At 31.1% G+C, this 16,794-nt stretch overlaps 1 protein-coding gene across 1 annotated transcript in view; it reads left to right on the plus strand.

Moving 5' to 3' along the window:
- Positions 1 to 15,256, plus strand: part of LOC132758574 (RNA helicase aquarius-like) — a 37,594-nt gene extending 22,338 nt beyond the window's left edge. The window contains exons 26-35 of the mRNA XM_060750250.1: positions 211 to 348; positions 1,172 to 1,243; positions 1,521 to 1,708; positions 2,323 to 2,494; positions 10,918 to 11,088; positions 11,601 to 11,686; positions 13,015 to 13,126; positions 13,718 to 13,780; positions 14,205 to 14,327; positions 14,747 to 15,256. Of these exons, the coding sequence (XP_060606233.1) occupies positions 211 to 348; positions 1,172 to 1,243; positions 1,521 to 1,708; positions 2,323 to 2,494; positions 10,918 to 11,088; positions 11,601 to 11,686; positions 13,015 to 13,126; positions 13,718 to 13,780; positions 14,205 to 14,327; positions 14,747 to 14,794 (1,173 nt within the window). The 3' untranslated portion in view covers positions 14,795 to 15,256. The remainder of the gene's footprint in view (positions 1 to 210; positions 349 to 1,171; positions 1,244 to 1,520; positions 1,709 to 2,322; positions 2,495 to 10,917; positions 11,089 to 11,600; positions 11,687 to 13,014; positions 13,127 to 13,717; positions 13,781 to 14,204; positions 14,328 to 14,746) is intronic.
- Positions 15,257 to 16,794: the final 1,538 nt, after the last annotated feature.

A 16,794-nucleotide genomic window follows, 5' to 3' on the forward strand; every position in this document is an offset into this window, starting at 1 on the left:
GTACTAATTGTTGAACAGTGAGTATAAATGCAAAAGTAGGAAAAGGGGAGGCAACTGTTGCTCTAAACAGTATTGTTTCTTATCAAAAGCTCCTAACCTTTTTGTTTTCTTCAAAAACCTTATTAAAATTGGGAAGGAAATTTGTATAACAATTTAGTAAGTGTAAGAAAATCTATGAAGGATTATTTTTTATTTTCATTCTATATGTAGGAATACAGAGCATTTGAGTTACTACGTAGTGGGTCTGACAGGGCGGACTACTTGTTGATCAAGGAAGCTAAGATTATTGCTATGACCTGTACCCATGCTGCACTGAAACGTCGTGACCTTGTCAATGTCGGTTTTAAGGTAGTATATTTGCCAAAAATCAAGTTTAACTGAAAACTTTTTTTTTTTCATTAAAAATATTGATATTTTTCTTTCAGATAATAAAAATTTGAAATTTTTGAAAATGAGATCTCACTTTCTTTTAATATCTTATTTTTCCCTAAATCATTCCCTTTACACTTATGGAATAATTGACTATATTGCTTATGTTATGCATTGTTATTTCATAGCTTTTAAATATTTTGCAATTACGGTGAGTTTACTGAACATGTGATTAATTTTAAGTTATAATAAATAGAGGATATTTGTTAAGTTCAGTGTAAGATCGGAATATATTTCACCGAGTGAGCACCAAAAGGTATATTTCAGGAGTGATGCAGCCACGAGTGAAATATGAACTTTTGGTGTTCACAAGGTGAAATATATTTCTATCTGACACTAAACTAAACAAATTTTCTTTTTATTATATGCAAAGAAACGTTTTAAAAAGACATTTAACCTAATACTGAATGAAAAGCGCGCCAAATAATATTACAACGTGACGTCATTAACATGTAGGACGTCACGTCATTAAGTTGGTACCCATTACTGTGCACGCTGGTATGTCACTGAGACAACCTAAGGGGCTTAAATTCAAAATAGTGAAATTATCAAAGTGGTAATTTCACGGTTTTAAACAGTGAAATTCAGTTTTATATCACTGATATATTTCTATAAACCACCGAAAAGCATGTAATAAAACTCTCTCATCAGTTACAAGCATACTGTTTTTACCTATTATTATAATTATAGAAACATATTCAAATAGATATATACATGTGTGTGTATATTTGAAATATTTCAGTTTGACAACATAATGATGGAGGAAGCAGCACAGATTTTAGAAATTGAGACCTTTATACCTCTTTTACTACAGGTATGTTTGGTAAATTGTTTTGAATACTAATTGACATAATATTTTTTATCTGAAATGTCTGAATGTATGAGATTATTATGATACCAGTAAGCACATTATTCTATTAGTGCAGAATCCAAAAGTATAGATTTTTAAGAATAGTGTGAAGTGAAGAGAGATTTGCTCTTTGTTGTTATTATGAGTAAATTAAAGTCCCTTAAAGTTCACTGTAGCTATATTCTATACTTTTAATGATGTCAATATGTCAGAATGATTGTCATAATGATTTATGTTTTAGAATCCTGAGTTTAACAACAATCGCTTAAAGCGTTGGATAATGATCGGAGATCATCACCAGTTGCCACCGGTCATCAAGAACATGGCATTCCAGAAGTTCTCAAACATGGAGCAGTCATTATTCACGAGACTGGTTAGACTTGGTGTCCCCACGGTAGATTTAGACGCTCAAGGAAGAGCCAGAGCAAGGTGGGTTTATTATTATAATTGAGCCGCGTCACAACAAGACCAACATAATGGGTTTGCGACCAGCATGGCTTCAGACCAGCCTGCGCATCCGCGCAGTCTTCTGGATCCATGCTGTTCGCTTACAAACCTTATAACAAGTAGAGAAACTGATAGCAAACAGCATGGATCCTGATCAGACTGCGCGGATGTGCAGGCTGGTCTGGATCCATGCTAGTCCCAAACCCATTATGATGGTTTTGTCGTGACGTGGCTCAATTATGTTTATATATATGTATATTTCTTAATATTTTATTGTTGCATGATAGAGCTGTCATCAATAGAAATGATAACGTTTTACGTTGATATTTTCCTGTTGATCAATGGTTGGTACACATTATTGAAAAGTAATAATTTGTACTTTATAATTTAATGTCCAGAAATTATGAAAATTCACCCAAAACATCTATAATTTAATGTCCAGAAATTATGAAAATTCACCCAAAACATATGCAGAAGCATATTTCAGGGCAGTGATGACAAAAATTGGTCAGCAAAAATCATGCATTGGGCATTTATAAACAAGACAGTCATGTGTAATCTCTTGTAGATGTTTTCATTTTATTTTATGTTTACAGTATTGCTGGCTTGTATAACTGGAGATACAAGAAACTAGGAAATCTTCCTCATGCCGTTACTAACCCAGAGTACCGTCTAGCTAACGCTGGGTTTGTTTTTGATTACCAGTTGATTAATGTAGAAGACTTCAATGGTGTTGGAGAATCTGAACCTAACCCATATTTCTACCAGGTTAGTCTTTTATTTATAATTATCATCATTCCAAATTCTTTCGACAGATGATCTCAGGACATTGAGTCTAATGGTCATTCATCTTTCACTACAGATTCAGAAGTAATTGGTAATCAGTCAATTGTGGAGGAATTAGTTATAATTGGTTAGTTATCCAGGAAACAAGTTAATGTGGATCAATTTATTATTGACAAGATATAACTTAACTTGTGTTAAAATCGATTTTTAAAAACAGAAAAATAAACAAAGTCTTTCTTATGATTTTAGAGTTTGTAAAAACTATAATTAGAATACTATATATATATATATATATATATATTAAAACGTGATGAATGTTCCTTGTGCAGTGTTGAAATATATAAAATTATAATGTTTAAGAAATAACAAACTCTATATGTAAAATCGGTAGCGCTTTCAATGCTTTCTTTGCATATCTTCAGCCGAAACTTTAATAAACATATAAACAAATGACGTAACGTCATGAAAAAAGCGGGAACGTTAAATGATAACGTATTTCCCGGCAAACACAATATGGTTATTTATACTGAAAAATAGAGAATACGGACATTGAGCATAATCCGTACAATCTGGCAGTGAATAAATGACATTTATTAAAGGGAGGTAATAAAATTCACAAGTTAATGATTTTATGGCCACAAATTGTATGGTAATTAACAATTTTTACTTAATAAATATTGCTAAATAAACGAACAATTGGACTGAATAAAATCGCAATCATTTCTTTCATAATTAAAAATGAAGAGATTGTAATAAATATGAAGTACTTGTATATATATACCTTGTTAAATGATTTTTAACAATGAGCATTTAGCTGTGGTTTTAATAACTTGATTAAAAGTTTTTCTTTTTCTTCTCTAAAATTATCACTTTCGATTAATATCTTATATAGAGGGAAAATGCTAAATTTACCTCCTGAACAATTATGTAAATGTTTATTTACTTGTAACATTCTGAGTTCTTCAGTGTTTGTTGCCTATGTAAAGTCATACGTTTACATAATTCATTTTTTGTTTGGCCAATATAAAACTGTTTACAGTTGTCACAAATTATTGAATATATCACAATTTTTGAAACACAGTTCATACTTTGTTTTATCTTAAATGTCTTACTGTTACGAAACTGTATTTCATTTCCTTCTATTAGAGAAGGACATGTTTTACACCTACTCCTGTTGCATTTAGAAACTGTTGTTACAGTATTATTTTTCATGTCGAACTTTGAAGAGGTTAAGATGTTTTGAAGATTTTTTGCTTGTCTTTTACTGTTTATAATGCGCTTCTTTTCTAAAACACTGTTCATCTTTTCACTTTTTCGTAACACATTCTCACAAGATCGAATTGCTTGGGAAATATTGGTATTTTTGGGATTAAATGTTGTTACACATGGGATAACGTTGTACTTGTTGTTAGCTGTTATGTTTTCTTCAGTTTTGATGGGACCTTTCAATTTGGCTTTAGATATTCCGTATGTAATAATTTCATCTGGGTAATTCTGATTTTTAAGTCTTGTAGTTAGTTCTGAGAGGCGCTTTTCTTGCAGTGTTTCTCCTCTTACTATAGTTATGATTCTTGACGCAAGGTTGAAAGGAATGTTTAACTTTGTATGTTTCGGATGACACGATTTAAAGTTGAGGTAGTTGTATGTGTCCGTCGGTTTACTGTAGATATCTGTTGTTATATGTGTTCCAGATTTCATAACTAATACATCTAAAAATGGCATGCTCGTTTCACTTTTATTCATCGTAAATTGAATACAGGGGTGTAAATTGTTTATTTCTCTTAATAAATCATCTGTGTTGATATTTTTCCCGACTATTAAAAAACAATCATCCAAAAATCTCTTCCAGTTCATTTTAATGTAGTTTGAAAAGTCGTTTCCATGTATTGTTGATATTCTTTCGTAGAATGTTTTCTCTAGATATCCAAGTACCAAAGTAGCATACGTTGGGGCGACTTTAGTACCCATAGCTGTTCCTTTATTCTGGATATAATATTTGCCGTCAAAATAAAATACGTTATTCTTTAGGATAAGTTGCAGTGATTTCAATATAAATTGGTGTTGGAATCTTGTATCTATTTTATCGGGAAAATTTTCTATCCAGTGTTGAATTGCCTGTAAGCCCAGATCATGTGGAATGTTTGTATACAAATTTACGACATCAAAGGTAACTAAAATGGAATCTTCTTCTACATTTTCCGGCAAGTAATTCAGGAAATCTAAGTCATCTCTAATGAAACTTGGAACTTGTCTGCATAATGGTTTTAATATGAGGTCTAAAAAGTGGCTAAGTCTCTGTGTAACACTGTTAGGTCCCCCTACAATAGGCCTAAACTTTAAATCATCTGGTGCAGAAACTTTAATGTATTCAGATTTATTATTATTAATTGCCTCTTCAATTTTCCTACTTTTGTGAATTTTAGGTAATCCATAAAAAAAGCTGGTTGAACTTTCAAAATTAGTCAAATATGTAGATTCCTCCTTTACCAATCCTTTACCGTGTTTATTTACAATATCATTTAATTCTTTCCGTGTCCTTAAATCTGCGTTTATATCTGTCTCTGAATAGTAACTTTCATCACTCAACATTTTCAAAATGTGATCTCTATAGTAGTTATTGTCCATACAAACTACAGCACCGCCTTTATCTGCTTCTTTTATGATTAATGATTTTTTTGATAATATACTTTTCAATGCTGATCTATCTTTCTTCATTAAATTAGAATGAACATCAGATTTATTTTCAAGTGGGATTTCCTTTAATGATTCAATAGCCTCTTCTAAAAAGATATCTTTACTTTTAGGAGGTTTCCATCCAGTTTTATTTCGTACTAAGGGTATATCGTTTCTATCATTATCTTTATCATCTTCATGGAAAAACTCACTAAGCCTTAATCTTCGACAAAATTCTTTTATATCAGTTTGTAATTCTGTTTTATTTTCCATTGGAGTAGGAGTAAACTTAAGCCCCTTGCTAAGTAATTTTACTTCACTTTCTGATAATTCTATAGTGGAAGAAAGATTTATTACCTTTGGGTGTATTTCTGAGCTTTTAGTAGTATCTATGTTATTTAAAATAGATCCTTGGTTTACATCACTTCCTTCCGAAACGTTTCTTCGCTGTTCACAAGTTTGTTTACATTTGCATTCCCTCCTCCATCTTTGACGAATGGAGTTAGTCCTAAAAAAGACTTTCTTGCATTTTTTCCAATATACGTTGTTCCATTTTCTGTATAAGGTCTTGATGGTAGATTTTGACGGTTATTGTATCGATATTGATATCCATTTGTTTCATTTCCTCTATTATAATGACCATATCCCCTCTGAGTGTTGTTTCTTCTGCCATCATTGTAGCTATTAAATTGTTTATATCTTCTTTCGTGGGCCTTCACTGCTGAACTAGTATTTATTGATCTATTTGTATTTTCAGGTCGGATGATTGTTGAAAATCTAGTTTGTTGAATTCTTTCATTTCTATTATTTCTTTCTTGCTTTTTTTCTTTTTTGTTTCTTTGCCTATCTTCTGTTAGAAATATATCGTTACCATACTTGATTTCATAATCATTTAACCAACCTTTTTTCTTTTCCCAAATATTCAATGACTTTTCTTCTTCATTCTTACATTCATTGGTCCACATTTGTTGAAGTTTTTCACATATTTCTCCATTTGACTTCTTTTTGAAGATAACGATCATCTCCTTGTCTATTTCATCAAATGTATCTTTGTATCTTTTTGCTTTATTTTTCATTATTTTGATTTCAGATTCGAACAATCGTACAGCTGTATCTCTTCTTATTTCTTTGTCATCTGCATGTTCATTTGCGATAAGCTTTGGTCGATATTTTCTTGGTAGAATAGGTATTGTCTTGCACTTCCAACTATCGTAGATATCTGCCGTGTTTTGAAATTTTATATTGTTCCAATATGCTTGTTTTCTTTCATTAAGTGAGGTTTTCCATAGTTTTATCATAGATTTTCTTATTTTCCAGGATTGACTACTAATACTTGTGTCATCTGGTATGAATTCATCATTTATTTGAGTTACTGTGAGATGTGACACACCAGATGACACAAGTATTAGTAGTCAATCCTGGAAAATAAGAAAATCTATGATAAAACTATGGAAAACCTCACTTAATGAAAGAAAACAAGCATATTGGAACAATATAAAATTTCAAAACACGGCAGATATCTACGATAGTTGGAAGTGCAAGACAATACCTATTCTACCAAGAAAATATCGACCAAAGCTTATCGCAAATGAACATGCAGATGACAAAGAAATAAGAAGAGATACAGCTGTACGATTGTTCGAATCTGAAATCAAAATAATGAAAAATAAAGCAAAAAGATACAAAGATACATTTGATGAAATAGACAAGGAGATGATCGTTATCTTCAAAAAGAAGTCAAATGGAGAAATATGTGAAAAACTTCAACAAATGTGGACCAATGAATGTAAGAATGAAGAAGAAAAGTCATTGAATATTTGGGAAAAGAAAAAAGGTTGGTTAAATGATTATGAAATCAAGTATGGTAACGATATATTTCTAACAGAAGATAGGCAAAGAAACAAAAAAGAAAAAAAGCAAGAAAGAAATAATAGAAATGAAAGAATTCAACAAACTAGATTTTCAACAATCATCCGACCTGAAAACACAAATAGATCAATAAATACTAGTTCAGCAGTGAAGGCCCACGAAAGAAGATATAAACAATTTAATAGCTACAATGATGTAAGAAAAAACAACACTCAAAGGGGATATGGTCATTATAATAGAGGAAATGAAACAAATGGATATCAATATCGATACAATAACCGTCAAAATCTACCATCAAGACCTTATACAGAAAATGGAACAACGTATATTGGAAAAAATGCAAGAAAGTCTTTTTTAGGACTAACTCCATTCGTCAAAGATGGAGGAGGGAATGCAAATGTAAACAAACTTGTGAACAGCGAAGAAACGTTTCGGAAGGAAGTGATGTAAACCATGGATCTATTTTAAATAACATAGATACTACTAAAAGCTCAGAAATACACCCAAAGGTAATAAATCTTTCTTCCACTATAGAATTATCAGAAAGTGAAGTAAAATTACTTAGCAAGGGGCTTAAGTTTACTCCTACTCCAATGGAAAATAAAACAGAATTACAAACTGATATAAAAGAATTTTGCCGAAGATTAAGGCTTAGTGAGTTTTTCCATGAAGATGATAAAGATAATGATAGAAACGATATACCCTTAGTACGAAATAAAACTGGATGGAAACCTCCTAAAAGTAAAGATATCTTTTTAGAAGAGGCTATTGAATCATTAAAGGAAATCCCACTTGAAAATAAATCTGATGTTCATTCTAATTTAATGAAGAAAGATAGATCAGCATTGAAAAGTATATTATCAAAAAAATCATTAATCATAAAAGAAGCAGATAAAGGCGGTGCTGTAGTTTGTATGGACAATAACTACTATAGAGATCACATTTTGAAAATGTTGAGTGATGAAAGTTACTATTCAGAGACAGATATAAACGCAGATTTAAGGACACGGAAAGAATTAAATGATATTGTAAATAAACACGGTAAAGGATTGGTAAAGGAGGAATCTACATATTTGACTAATTTTGAAAGTTCAACTAGCTTTTTTTATGGATTACCTAAAATTCACAAAAGTAGGAAAATTGAAGAGGCAATTAATAATAATAAATCTGAATACATTAAAGTTTCTGCACCAGATGATTTAAAGTTTAGGCCTATTGTAGGGGGACCTAACAGTGTTACACAGAGACTTAGCCACTTTTTAGACCTCATATTAAAACCATTATGCAGACAAGTTCCAAGTTTCATTAGAGATGACTTAGATTTCCTGAATTACTTGCCGGAAAATGTAGAAGAAGATTCCATTTTAGTTACCTTTGATGTCGTAAATTTGTATACAAACATTCCACATGATCTGGGCTTACAGGCAATTCAACACTGGATAGAAAATTTTCCCGATAAAATAGATACAAGATTCCAACACCAATTTATATTGAAATCACTGCAACTTATCCTAAAGAATAACGTATTTTATTTTGACGGCAAATATTATATCCAGAATAAAGGAACAGCTATGGGTACTAAAGTCGCCCCAACGTATGCTACTTTGGTACTTGGATATCTAGAGAAAACACTCTACGAAAGAATATCAACAATACACGGAAACGACTTTTCAAACTACATTAAAATGAACTGGAAGAGATTTTTGGATGATTGTTTTTTAATAGTCGGAAAAAATATCAACACAGATGATTTATTAAGAGAAATAAACAATTTACACCCCTGTATTCAATTTACGATGAATAAAAGTGAAACGAGCATGCCATTTTTAGATGTATTAGTTATGAAATCTGGAACACATATAACAACAGATATCTACAGTAAACCGACGGACACATACAACTACCTCAACTTTAAATCGTGTCATCCGAAACATACAAAGTTAAACATTCCTTTCAACCTTGCGTCAAGAATCATAACTATAGTAAGAGGAGAAACACTGCAAGAAAAGCGCCTCTCAGAACTAACTACAAGACTTAAAATCAGAATTACCCAGATGAAATTATTACATACGGAATATCTAAAGCCAAATTGAAAGGTCCCATCAAAACTGAAGAAAACATAACAGCTAACAACAAGTACAACGTTATCCCATGTGTAACAACATTTAATCCCAAAAATACCAATATTTCCCAGGCAATTCGATCTTGTGAGAATGTGTAACGAAAAAGTGAAAGGATGAACAGTGTTTTAGAAAAGAAGCGCATTATAAACAGTAAAAGACAAGCAAAAAATCTTCAAAACATCTTAACCTCTTCAAAGTTCGACATGACAAATAATACTGTAACAACAGTTTCTAAATGCAACAGGAGTAGGTGTAAGACATGTCCTTCTCTAATAGAAGGAAATGAAATACAATTTTGTAACAGTAAGACATTTAAGATAAAACAAAGTATGAACTGTGTTTCAAAAAATGTGATATATTCAATAATTTGTGACAACTGTAAACAGTTTTATATTGGCCAAACAAAAAATGAATTATGTAAACGTATGACTTTACATAGGCAACAAACAAACACTGAAGAACTCAGAATGTTACAAGTAAATAAACATTTACATAATTGTTCAGGAGGTAAATTTAGCATTTTCCCTCTATATAAGATATTAATCGAAAGTGATAATTTTAGAGAAGAAAAAGAAAAACTTTTAATCAAGTTATTAAAACCACAGCTAAATGCTCATTGTTAAAAATCATTTAACAAGGTATATATATACAAGTACTTCATATTTATTACAATCTCTTCATTTTTAATTATGAAAGAAATGATTGCGATTTTATTCAGTCCAATTGTTCGTTTATTTAGCAATATTTATTTAGTAAAAATTGTTAATTACCATACAATTTGTGGCCATAAAATCATTAACTTGTGAATTTTATTACCTCCCTTTAATAAATGTCATTTATTCACTGCCAGATTGTACGGATTATGCTCAATGTCCGTATTCTCTATTTTTCAGTATAAATAACCATATTGTGTTTGCCGGGAAATACGTTATCATTTAACGTTCCCGCTTTTTTTCATGACGTTACGTCATTTGTTTATATGTTTATTAAAGTTTCGGCTGAAGATATGCAAAGAAAGCATTGAAAGCGCTACCGATTTTACATATAGAGTTTGTTATTTCTTAAACATTATAATTTTATATATATATATATATATATATATATATATATATATATATATATATATATATATATATATATATATATATATATATAGAGTAAAAGCCTAAGATAATCCTACATGTATTTAAGATTGTGTGAAAGCTATTAAAAAGCTAAATGAGAAAAGTTTGAGCCAATTATTATAACTATGACAAATGAATAAACCAGTTAATGCTTAATGATTATATTTTGACCCTAAATATACCCAAATTAAAGGCCCATTATGCCTCAGAAATGCTATCATTTTTGGTTTATATTTGGTATCTTGTTACAGTTTCCAAAAACATACTCATTTGCTATATACATGAACTATGTTTTGCATCTTTAGTTTTGTTGGCAACTGGTATAATTATAGTGAATTAGTATTTTGTATGGAAGTAAAAATATTACTCTGTTTTAACATTATTAATCATATGTTTGACATTTTAAAGAACTAATATATGGATTTCTGAGGCATAATGTGCCTTTAATAGATGAGCTGAGTCTTTGTCAGAGCTTGAGAATAATTGGAAAACCACACAAGATTAATTTCAAACACAGAAAGATAATAGGCTAAGTGTAGGATTTTGTAATATTTTTTTTTCGAAATTGACATGAACAAACTTTTAAGGTACTCATTTGATTTGTTATACATTGTAGAATTTAGGAGAAGCAGAGTATGTGGTAGCTATGTTTATGTACATGAGGTTGATGGGATATCCGGCAGAGAAGATCTCCATACTGACCACATATAATGGTCAGAAACATCTGATCCGAGACGTCATCAATCAGAGATGCTCCAAAAACCCGTTCATTGGCAGACCTTATACTGTATGTATCATTGTTTTATAATGTTAGTAGGGGCATCCGTGGCCAAGTGGTTAAGGTTGTTGACTTCAAACCACTTGCCCCTCACCGCTGTGGGTTCGAATCCCGACAAAACTTTGGATTCTTTCATATGAGGAAGCTATCCAGCTAGCTTATGGAACGTTGGTGGTTCTACTCAGGTGCGCGTTCGTGCCTGAAATAATGCACGAAAGGGCACCTGAGTTTCTTCCCCCACCAGTAAAGCTGGAACGTCGCCATATGACCTATACTGTGTCAGTGTGAAGTAAAACCAAATCAAACAAAGTAATGTTAGTAATAAATATTAGACTTCATGTCCCCCAATGAAATTGTTTACATCGCTGAATTTATGTAATGATCTTTTGGAATTGTCAATAGCTTTTATATGAAATTTCAGTATCAGATAATGATAGTTTCTTTACTGAAGTACAAATACAATTTCAGTATATTTTGTAGGAATATTTGCTAATATTACGAGTGTAAAATATATGTTGTAGGTAACTACAGTAGACAGATATCAGGGACAACAGAATGATTATATCCTTCTATCTCTTGTCAGAACTAGAACTGTAGGACATCTTAGGTAATGTACTTGTATAACAATAGATAAATAATGAATAGTTAATACATGTACATGTGTACTTGACTTAGTTAAGAAACATAAGATTTAACCTTTATCTTGAAATTTGTAAAGTAGCAAGATATACTGTTTAAAATCTAAAATTTTGAAGTGTATTGTATATACGTTTCTCATTTTTTAAGGTACTTTATAACTTTAGTTCTCAAATGTCAAATTTATTGTGATTTTAGGATAACATATGTACTGTATGTGTAGAAATATTCGCGGGCTTCAAATTTTCGCGATCTTCGCGCTGACATTCGATCCGCGAATTCATGTTCAGCGCGAATATTTCTACACAAATAATTTCTTAATAGTCATATTTACGCGCATCTATAGAACAATGAATATCAGTGTGTAAACGGCTGCCATAAGATGGTATCCGAGGGATTTTACTGTTATATAAACTGTACATGTAACATTCAGCTCTGTATTTAAATCAGTTTGCTAGTGTATTATTGTTTGACTGATATGATTATCGGATTCTTGTATAAGAATATACATGTTTGAACAATACCATTATTGTTTGACTGATATGATTATCGGATTCTTGTATAAGAATATACATGTTTGAACAATACCATTGCACCACGCTATTTATTTCATAGTCTGAGTCTTCGCATCTGATCAGATAATATTTTGTACACAGTACAAACAACACAAATATTAACGATTTTAACTGATGAAAACGTGATAAACAAAACACAATTACTCAGTCAACATTTTAACAAATTCCGTGAAAAGATTATCATTCAGTGCTGTTTAAAACTGTGAAAAATCACGCACGTTAACGGACAATTCATTTGTTTGCCATCATTTGTCCGCTAGACAAATTGAATGTCTTTGTTCTGTACAATAGCGTATTGTTTGACACCAGGTGTTGAAAATAACTGTGAAGTCCCACAATGATTGATACGGGTAAAAAGTATGTAAAATTGCATAATCGTGTAAGAGTAATTTCCCTACTTTTTCAACCTGATGGGTGTACGCGAATTTATGATTTTCTGCAGTCACCTCCGCGAATTCAAAATGGCGCGAATATTTGTATATACCCCCAAAATGGACCTTTCCGCGAAAATTTGCTTCCGCGAATTTAAATACACATACAGTATGTCATACACTGGAACAAATTTCATGTGATCTTCATTATAATTTATAGTAAATAAATTAAATTTAACAATTTTTACTATCATTCTATCAGCAATTTTAGGAAAATATTTGTATGACATGCACTGTAATAAAATGTCATGTGATCTTTATTATAATGTTATAATTTTATCTGTATATAACAGAGATGTACGAAGATTGATTGTTGCCATGTCTAGAGCCAGGCTCGGACTGTACGTGTTTGCTAGAGTCTCACTCTTCAGCAACTGTTTTGAACTCACACCAGCTTTTAATAGAGTAAGTCAAGTTGATGGGGTTTTATTTATTTATTTCTCGTATGTTCAATGTCTGTCTGTTGTAGCATTTAAGTTGTGGAAGTGTTAGTTATTAATACAGGCCATGTTTACTAAATTTATAAAACAATCTAACTTTTGTAAAGTGAAAAAAAAAGATAAAGAAAAGAAGTAAAACAAACTATTGTGAAAGAAAACTGCATTATAAGTTTGATACACATTTTTATCTCTTAGCAGTGTAAGAAATTAGGATTTGAATCGACTAGGCTGGTCGGACTACCAGATTGGAATGTTCACTAGCCAAAAAGACATTTCACTAGCACGATTCATTTATTCAAAACAGTTGTTTATATTGCCTCTGAAAATACAGTAGCCTGGTCGGGCTTGTTACTGTGAAAAGTTGGTAGCCTGAGGAGAAATTTAGTAGTCAGGGGCTATCGGACTACTGCTAATTTCGAACACTGTCTTAGCTGATAAATCTCCTTAGTTGTGATAAAAGGAAAAAGGTGACCATTTGAGTGTTAGATAGGAAAGAAAAAAGGGCTTTAAAGATATACAAAAGGCATCTATTATATTATTATCTATCTTTTTACAGTTGTGTTCAAGACCTACAGAGCTACATATAGATCCACAGGAAAATTTTCCTACCTCCAGAAAGGTATGCTAGTTATTCAAACTTTAGATATGGTAACAAGTGTCTCAAACATGGTGTTTAAAGTCATGAGGGCAAAGGTTGCAGTGACTGTGTAAAAACAAATTGTTTGCTATGCCATTGTGACAGGCAAATGAGGTGGGAACAGAAGTGTCCTGTTGATACATTTCTAGTTACTGTCATTTTACCATTTTTCCTTCTATATAGTTTGGATTAGACACATAAAAAAATCAAATTTACTAAAATATAATTTAAAGATAATATTAACATGAAATAATTGAGATGTATACTTGTTTACAGATGTTTGTCTACAGACATAAATATTTTACATTAAATTAGAATCTGATTGAGTTCCTTTTAGGTCAGTGGATATGTATTTAAATAAGTTTGAAATTTGAACTAGTATATAGTGCTTACATTAACATTTTAGATTGATGAGAAGCCAGGGCACAATCCAATGGTGATAAATGACATGCCTCACATGGCCCAGTTTGTATTTGATCTCTACAATCAGAAGATAGACTCACTTATGAGGGCAAGAAATCTCCCTTCGGTAAGACATTTTTTCTCATTAATAAAATACATATGTACTAATTTTAGATCTCTCACCACTTCACATTCTAGTCATATTTTTTTTTATTTGATATTTTTGAGAAGACTTGTGACAATTAAGCACTTTGTAATTAACAAACTAGTTAATAAATATGAGGCTTCATTGGTTTATTTTGCCTGTTTAAAACCACTTGATGACTCTGTTTCAAATTCTGAAAAGGTCTTATTTCTTTCATATTGAAAGTCTTATTTAGCTTATGAAAGGTCTGTTGCTCATTTTTGCCTGAAACTATGCCCCGTGGCACATTTGCTTACTGTAAGTTGTCCATATCAGTTTTGCTTTCATTTTTTTTTTTTTTTTTTTTTTCCTTTATTCAAATGAGATTAGCAATACAGTTATGATGGTTTATATATTTACAGGCTGATAGGTTGACTGAGCCACCAAGGGTAAGGAAAGACAGAAAATAAGGTGACACAAGATGTACTTGAAAAATGAGAAAAGATCACTCAGCTGTGCTGAGAGCATATAGTAATACCTTCATGATTGTTCCAACTGGATGTGGTTTAGTACAAGAAGAACAGTAACATATGATTGTCATCAAGTTTTCTGGCATTGCACATACAATTTACTTCAAACAGTCATACTGTGAGATGAAAGCATTCAGTGAAGTTACAAAAGTGACTGATTCCAGTGTACATGCTACTCTATGTGAATATTAAAATTTGTGACAGACTTTATCACTGGAGTAAGGTGGATTAAAATATTAGTACATGTACAACTATGGTACAATTTTACATAAAAATATTAGTACTATGTACATCTACTGTACAATTATACATTTCATAGTGCTAAAAGCAGCTTCATTACAGATGTCATTGTTTTTTCATGAAAATATTACAGCATAATTAAACAAAGATGTTTTATAAGAATTGATGTATCAACTTATATTTTTTGCTCCTAATGGTTATAGGTAGGAGCCATAGAGCTAGACCTATGTCATAGGTATTGAGTGAAGTCCAGATGGAATGTTCAGATTATACATTTTGCTATATTACTTTAAATTTTTATCTTTTTACAGATTATTTTCTTTAACAATTGCTTCTTTTGAATTTTACAAAGTGACTATCCAATATATCTCCTGTATTGAACACTTAATATCTAATATATTCTGTATTGGACTGCATATGACCCTTTCCAGATAAGTTAGAAGTCATTAGCGATGAAAGTTTCTTGAATAATTTTTATATAGAACATTGTATGTTGTAAGAAAAAGAAACCGACTGGTATTTTGTATAAGAATATAATATTTCGTCCCCCAATATATTTTGGATATAAAGTGGGTCATTTAATATTGGTCTATACAACATGCAATATATTTGGACTTTTGCACTATTTTAAAATTCATATTGGATTCCCATTGCAACTCATCCAATATGGTTTCCTCAGCTGTATACTCACCCAAATATATTTTTGTATTGTACAGTTCAGTGTTGATATTCTTGTAATTATGAATAGGTCTCTTCATTGCTTTTCCAATACTGTTGGAACTTTTTGTATCTTAACCCTTGCCCACCTTGATAACTCTAATGGACTTGTCTCAACTTTCTATCTGGTCAAGCCCATTCATAACTTTCAGGGAAAATTTCATAATATGGTCTGACTGAAGAGCAACCAGTGTAGACAATTTCTTTGATCTTGGTCTGCTTTGGTTGCATGGGTAGCTACAGTAGCTTCCAGCAGGCTATTAGATAATGATGACAGTGAATAGTTTAAAATTCAAATTAGGGTACAGGAAAAACCTAATATAGAACAAAAAAAGATACAAACAATTTTTTTTTTTTTACTTTTATTTGATCTATATATCCCTATATGATCACATCAGTTAATTGTATAACAATAGAATACAGGATTCTGGATTAAACTACAGTAATAATTTATTAAACATTTGCACCAAAAAAACACAGGATGAATAGAACACATTCAAATCAAAACTGCCCCCTAAATTACCTAAAAGCACAAGATAACAAATGTCCAACATTTCTAGCCTCGTCTGCAATATTTTCAATGAAAATACCTTTTTTTTAAATGGAAAATAAGTGTGTAACTTTTATTTGAATCTTTTGTAGAATGGTTATATTATGCAAAATATCTTTGGTACTACAGGTATAATATCATATTTTCAACACATTTTCACAACCCAACAGTACATAATGTCAACAGTTACTGTAAAGAAATATTTCACGATATATAGTTCCATGCACATTCATTCAACTGTAGACTGGGTATATATGCTGTTGCATTATTTTATTTGTTCAGCTTATGTAAAAGTTTATTGTATGATGCAATAATTTAAATTAAAACCTTGAGAATAGATTGTAAAATATTTCCTTAAGTCTTACACAACCATTATTATTGTCTTACAGATAAATTAGTTGAGAATAAGTTGTATGTTTCAAATATATGAAAT

Source organism: Ruditapes philippinarum, unplaced genomic scaffold, assembly GCF_026571515.1.
Source record: "Ruditapes philippinarum isolate M1 unplaced genomic scaffold, ASM2657151v2 ctg336_1_1_1_1, whole genome shotgun sequence".
Classification (NCBI taxonomy): domain Eukaryota; kingdom Metazoa; phylum Mollusca; class Bivalvia; order Venerida; family Veneridae; genus Ruditapes; species Ruditapes philippinarum.